At 36.8% G+C, this 6,000-nt stretch overlaps 1 protein-coding gene across 1 annotated transcript in view; it reads right to left on the bottom strand.

Moving 5' to 3' along the window:
* The window catches only part of eif2d (eukaryotic translation initiation factor 2D), a 12,821-nt gene extending 8,145 nt beyond the window's left edge, over positions 1-4,676 (bottom strand). The window contains exons 1-5 of the mRNA XM_015394721.1: positions 4,452-4,676; positions 3,968-4,158; positions 3,810-3,893; positions 3,639-3,729; positions 3,443-3,550 (exon numbers count right to left, since the gene is read on the bottom strand). Of these exons, the coding sequence (XP_015250207.1) occupies positions 3,443-3,550; positions 3,639-3,729; positions 3,810-3,893; positions 3,968-4,158; positions 4,452-4,507 (530 nt within the window). The 5' untranslated portion in view covers positions 4,508-4,676. The remainder of the gene's footprint in view (positions 1-3,442; positions 3,551-3,638; positions 3,730-3,809; positions 3,894-3,967; positions 4,159-4,451) is intronic.
* Positions 4,677-6,000: the final 1,324 nt, after the last annotated feature.

Below are 6,000 nucleotides of genomic sequence, written 5' to 3'. Positions count from 1 at the left end.
CATGTTTTAGAGTCTCTATACTCCAGTTAATGATTAATCGATTAGTAAATTACTTAAAGATTATTAATCATGATTAATACGATTAATTGTCTTAACCCTTAAATTTTACTGTTTGAAAACATTCTGATTTATTGTTTAGCCCAATATAAGACCCAAGTATATTAAGACAGTCTAAGATCTTGTTAAAGGTCCAGTCAAAAATCTTTCATCAGCAGTCAGTAATCTAGAATAGTTCTGGTTAGGCCTTTAGCTCATCGATTTGACCAGCTGAAAACCAAAGCAAAGCTTTCAAAAATGATATACTAAATTCCCATGCTGTGAAAATGACGCAGGTGTTACATCAGTGCCCCGTTTCTTTCACTTGGTGGTTGCTGGATTCTTAAAATCCTAAAAAGTTTTCTTTCATGTAACAGTGAAAGTATGTCTTCTTCTACACCTCGGCCAAGAGATGACACATCCAGACTTTTCAAACATGTGCATAAACAAATATCTCCCTCGTGGAATTACATTGGGTTCCTGAACTCCTCCCTTTTTTTGTTCTGCGTGCCGTTTTTCCAACATAGCTCACGGAATCGATGTTGCAGAGCTATATTACAGCCCAACAGATTAGCTTTCACATGCAGATCATTATGGTTGGACACAGAGACGGAAAGGGAGGTGGGGGATAAGAACTAAGGGGAGAGAGAAAGACAGAGACAGGAAAGAGTGCAATAAAAGAGAGAAAATAAAACAGGAAAAATAGAAGAGAAGATATACAGTAACTCCTAGAAGTCTAATTCAACACCTGCATGAGATCAGCGGAACAGGGAACATAACAGCAAAATGAAGATAGACAATATAGCAGGTTTCCCCTAAGATATTAGAACCGATTAATCGGCAGGCAGGTTTATCAGCCGGTTTAGTGCCTGGCTCATTAATTCACATCACCCAAAATGTGGCCGACATAAAAATTATATTTTTGCTGGAAACATCTAAAAGAAACTTTGGCCACACGCTGATTTGGCTCCTCTGCCCCTCTCTTCCTGAGCTGCTCTGTGCCACCCCTCCCCTCTGTGAGCTCTATCTGCACTGCCCCTCCCCATAAACACACACGCTCACACAGCTGCTGCTGGCATAAGCATGGAGGTGGACGAAGAGGTAGAAGGTGAGCAATTTAGTCCATGGTAAACTGGGATTATGTAAAACTACACTTTAGTGCCCGATGACAACAGACATCCTCATGGAAACACGCTATCAGTGCGCTTTAAGGAGAGCAGACAAGTTTTATATGCGCTAGTTTTGCTGAACATCTTAGCATTTTACCTCTGTGTACATTTTAGCTCTTGTGAAATAACAGAACTTTAGAAGGAAGATAAGATTATAATATTGTGTCCCACTGCACTTACAGACATGCAGACTGTTCCGAGGCTCATAAATTCAGAAGTTAACGTTTTCATTAAACAAATTTTTACATAATTTGAACAATTTTGTATTTGGTTATAATCTTGTTTGGATGTTATAAAAGCTGCAGCATCGCTATTTAAATCTAGTTTAGTTCCTTGTATTCAGCGGAGGATGGAACTTTCAATTTGCTCGTAAATATGGCAAATTTAGAAAATTTAAAATGAACTGGATACAAACAAAACTCCCTTTTGCCTGTGTGTTATCACTTTAGACTGTTTGCAGTTATTTCATTTTTTTGAAAGGCTCATCTGTAGAACTGAAATCTAATTATCAAAATACATTAAATGATCATATATGTATTTCACAGGCAGAGGGGACCAATCAGGTGTGGAGGCACTTCATGAAGGATGTTACAACTGTTTGATAAAGCCTCTGAAGTGTTACAGATAGTCAAGGATCCAGTAAGGAGAAAAACACCTCAGATTTGAGGCAATATCTAAAAAAAGTGCAACAAAAACATACAGTGTTTATAGTCTTTTCTTTAGTAGAATGGATTATTACAACCAAAAAAGTCCATCCGGCAGCTACAGCTGATCCAAAATGTTATTGCCCGTGTTCTCAGTAGAACTAAGAAAGTAGACTACATCAGCCTGGATCTGAAGTGCTTCCACTGGCTCCCTGTAGCTCAGAGAATAAGCTTTAAAATCCTTATTTTAGTCTATAAACCAATGAATGGATCAACACCTCAATATATAACAGATTTATTGTCAGTGTATCAACCTTCCTGACCACTCAGGTCTTCTAGTTCCAGGCTACTCTGTAAACCTGGAACTAGAACCAAACATGGAGAAGCAGCATAGCATAGCTGAGCATAGTTCCTATGCTCAACATATCTGGAACAAACTCCAAGAAGACTGAAAAAGTGCTGAAAGCCTGAGTTCTTTCAAGTCAAAGTTAAAAACCTATTTGTTTAGAACTGCCTTTGACTCTTAAAGTTAAACGGTTAACTGAGGTATTATTCGTTTAAGGCAGTGGTCCAACTGTTTTATTGGTTTTACTACGTGCTTTTATCATCTTCTTCCTTTACTTGCTTTTATTTTATTTTCCTACCATTTTTTTGTTTATTTCAGGGGTCTTCAACGCTTTCCAGGCCAAGGACCCCCAAACTGATGGCAAGATGGAGCGGAGACCCCCTAATTATATATAGTATGAAATTGTGTTACATCAAACTGATCCTATAGTCACTCTATAACATATGGAGTCATTTAACGAAAGTAATTTAGCCCTAAAATTATTAAAGTATTTCTGATTGGGATTCCTCATTAATGGGACAGGTGTTGTGAATGAAACGGTGCCACGCTGAATGTGTGCATTGATGACTCAAAGACATCCTCTGCCTCTATTTATCTGTGTACTACAGTGTGCTAAATTCATGTTAATGTATATTCAAATACATTTCAATTATTGGATAAACTGCAGGGGGGACCCCTATGCAGGACCTCCGTGGAACCCCTAGGGGTCCCGGACCCCCTGTTGAAGACCTCCAGTTTAATTCATGTAAAGCACTTTTAATTTTCCATGTACTGAATTGTGCTACACAAAGACATTTGTCTTGCCTTGGCTGTTCAGTAGGTGGGAGGTCAGCATCAGTAAATTCTAATTAGGGTTGTGCCAAAAGTCCTTCTGCCAGATTAACAAAAAAATAGATTGGAAGGCCGTGCACTGTCAGTCCTTTATTCAAATATAAATACTATCTAGCTCTTTATTTGATCTACATCCTGAAAATGTGTAATGCATAAAATGTAAAAAATGCAGCCATATCTATATTTTAAAATAAAGTGATTATCTTTTCTGGTGTTTACAATGACACCTGTGTCTAACCTTGGACATTACAAACCACCATCTTCACATCTAAAGACAATATTTCATAAAACCTATAAAAAGTATTTATTCAGCTGGTTAAAATTGAAAGAAAATGACACTTTCCTTTTTCATAAAAAAACATCAATGACTCAAAAAAGCTTGATTAGTGGATCTTTTCTGAAACAAAGCCACTCACCAGAGAAAATCCATATAGGTGTGGAGAACACACACTCCTCTCCCTTTCATACCCGAGCTGTGCATCTCTGCGCTTGACATTGCAGCCTTGCCAACAGCAACAGGAGCTCTGCCAACAACCAGAAGATCACAGTTTTAATAATATCTTTGAGGAATGTTGAAATAAAGTATCTGCACGTCTTTTCTATGTGACACACCTATTATTGACAACGGCAACAGCACAGCAGGATCCTGGCTTCACATCTGGGAGCCCACACGAAGGCACCACCACACCTGGCAGCATGAGATCTTGGGAAAAGAATATTGTTTTCATCTCAATTAAGACAAGAAGACACATATCACACACCATGCTGAAATGGGAAATTTACCGGCCCCTCCGATCAACTTCTGAAGCACAGGGGCCCATGTTCTGAAGACTGGGAGGAGAGCAGGGTATCGCCAAAGCACATACACTGAAAGATGAGAAAAAAATAAACATTTATTACTCGTTAATCTCCATTTACTCTTTTTGTTTTTCTTTAATTACCTGTAGGATAAAGTCTTTTCTCCAGTTCAAAGAAGAGAGGGTTCTTATGAAGAACATAAAGGGTCACAGCTTCTCCTTTGTGCGCATAAATCTTGACAACATTAATTTCTTCTTTGTTGGGTACCAGCTCAGACAGATCATCGGCAGAAAGAGAAGGAAATGCTGCTGACATGTCAACTTTTAGTTTCCTCCTAAATGATAATAAAGAGATTTTAATGAGATAATTAGCTACCTTATAGTAAACTCTCTTTATAGCAACAATCTTCATAAATATTGACTACTATACTAACCTTCTAATAATTAAATAATAAACTATAATATTAAAATAACCATTACCACGACATCATTTAAATATACCAACCTATCCTATCAGGGAAGAAGCTGGGATTTATATTCAGATCAATCAAAACATCTAAAATCTCAGCACAGATAGGAGGTTTATGAAGGTATAAACATTAGAAATGTCTTAGCAGCAGTGGCTCACCTGTCTGATCCTTTCAGCACAGTGTTGGATTTGACCCGAAACGCTTTGGCAAACATATTTTCCACAAATTAATACTTTCAAACGACTACTTCCGTGCATGAATCATAAAACACACGTTCTTTAATGCGTCAACAAATTTGTAGCCCAGAAGCACGTTTATACCGCAGAAACATCTTTTCTTTTTGCTTTGAAAAGATCAAGTGTTTTCAGTCCGACGCTTATACATGTCCGTGTGAAACAAGATACCTAGTCATACGGAGCAATATGAGTTCCGGCTTCGTTCATACACATCCTTTTTCGTTGAAATGTTCAATGCTCTTATTTTTAATAAAATCTCCTCTCTAGCAATTTGCTGCTCAGCTCCCTACATACAGAGGGAGCTGAATCCAATGTTTTGGATTTGTTCTGTTTAAAAGGACTTAGAGTGACATATGGAGAATGTACTACACATTCTGATACATTGTTGGATTTGTTCTGTTTAAAAGGAGTTAGAGTGACATCTGGAGAATGCACTACACATTCTGATACATTGTCACTACCGATATCAATTTAAAATGTATAATTTTACCTTCAAGAGAGCATAAATTAAAAGTCTGAATAAAGTTTATATGGTTTTCTTTATCAAACTCTAAAGGATTTTATATATTTCTCTGCATACTGTGTTAAGGCAGACTAAAGCTATTGTACTGTGTTGGTTGATTGATCGCTTTGGTCAATAGACTCATGGTCCATAAAGAGATTATACACAACACAAAGAGTCAATACACAAAAAATAAAATAAATCGTATAAGAGATTTGCAAAGCAGCCCTGTGTGGAGGCACTCTATACTGTACTTCAGGCACATTTTTTCTTCCTTTGTTACTTTCTTCTGTTTTTGACTATTTGAGCTGATGTCATGAGTAAACTTCTCAATCAATCAATCAATCAATCAATCAATCAATCAATCAATCAATCAATCAATCAATCAATCAATCAATCAATCAATCAATCAATNAATCAATCAATCAATCAATCAATCAATCAATCAATCAATCAATCAATCAATCAATCAATCAATCAATCAATCAATCAATCAATCAATCAATGTTCCCACAGAGCCCATTGGTGTCTTGGCGCAATGAGAAAGGGATGTAAAAACATCACAATAAGACTGTTCAATGAGCTGCTCAAACGACACATAAACTTGCATGTTACTGTTTTATAACATACAGTTTTCTACAGTGACCCTTTTTTGGATCTAATTGTTTAATTTAACAAAACATGCAAAAGGGAACTTCTCAGAATTATAAATACTATTTATCAGAGTTTTGGCAGGCATTTATGGCAGAGTTTAAGTTTCATTTTATGCTACTTGTATATAAAAGTAACACATAGCATTCTCGTACTTCCATCTGTAATAAAACTGCAATTAAAAAGTTTCTAAAAGAAACCATGTCATGAGATGAGTTTCATTTTCATGCACAAAGCATGCCTCTATTTTCATCTCATCTGCTCTGGTTATTTGTGCTCTGCATAAACAAAATTAGGGACGAAGTCCTTAGAAACCTG

The sequence above is a fragment of the Cyprinodon variegatus genome, unplaced genomic scaffold, assembly GCF_000732505.1.
Source record: "Cyprinodon variegatus isolate N-32 unplaced genomic scaffold, C_variegatus-1.0 Scaffold706, whole genome shotgun sequence".
NCBI lineage: Eukaryota > Metazoa > Chordata > Actinopteri > Cyprinodontiformes > Cyprinodontidae > Cyprinodon > Cyprinodon variegatus.
This window is presented reverse-complemented; position numbering and strand designations above follow the sequence as displayed.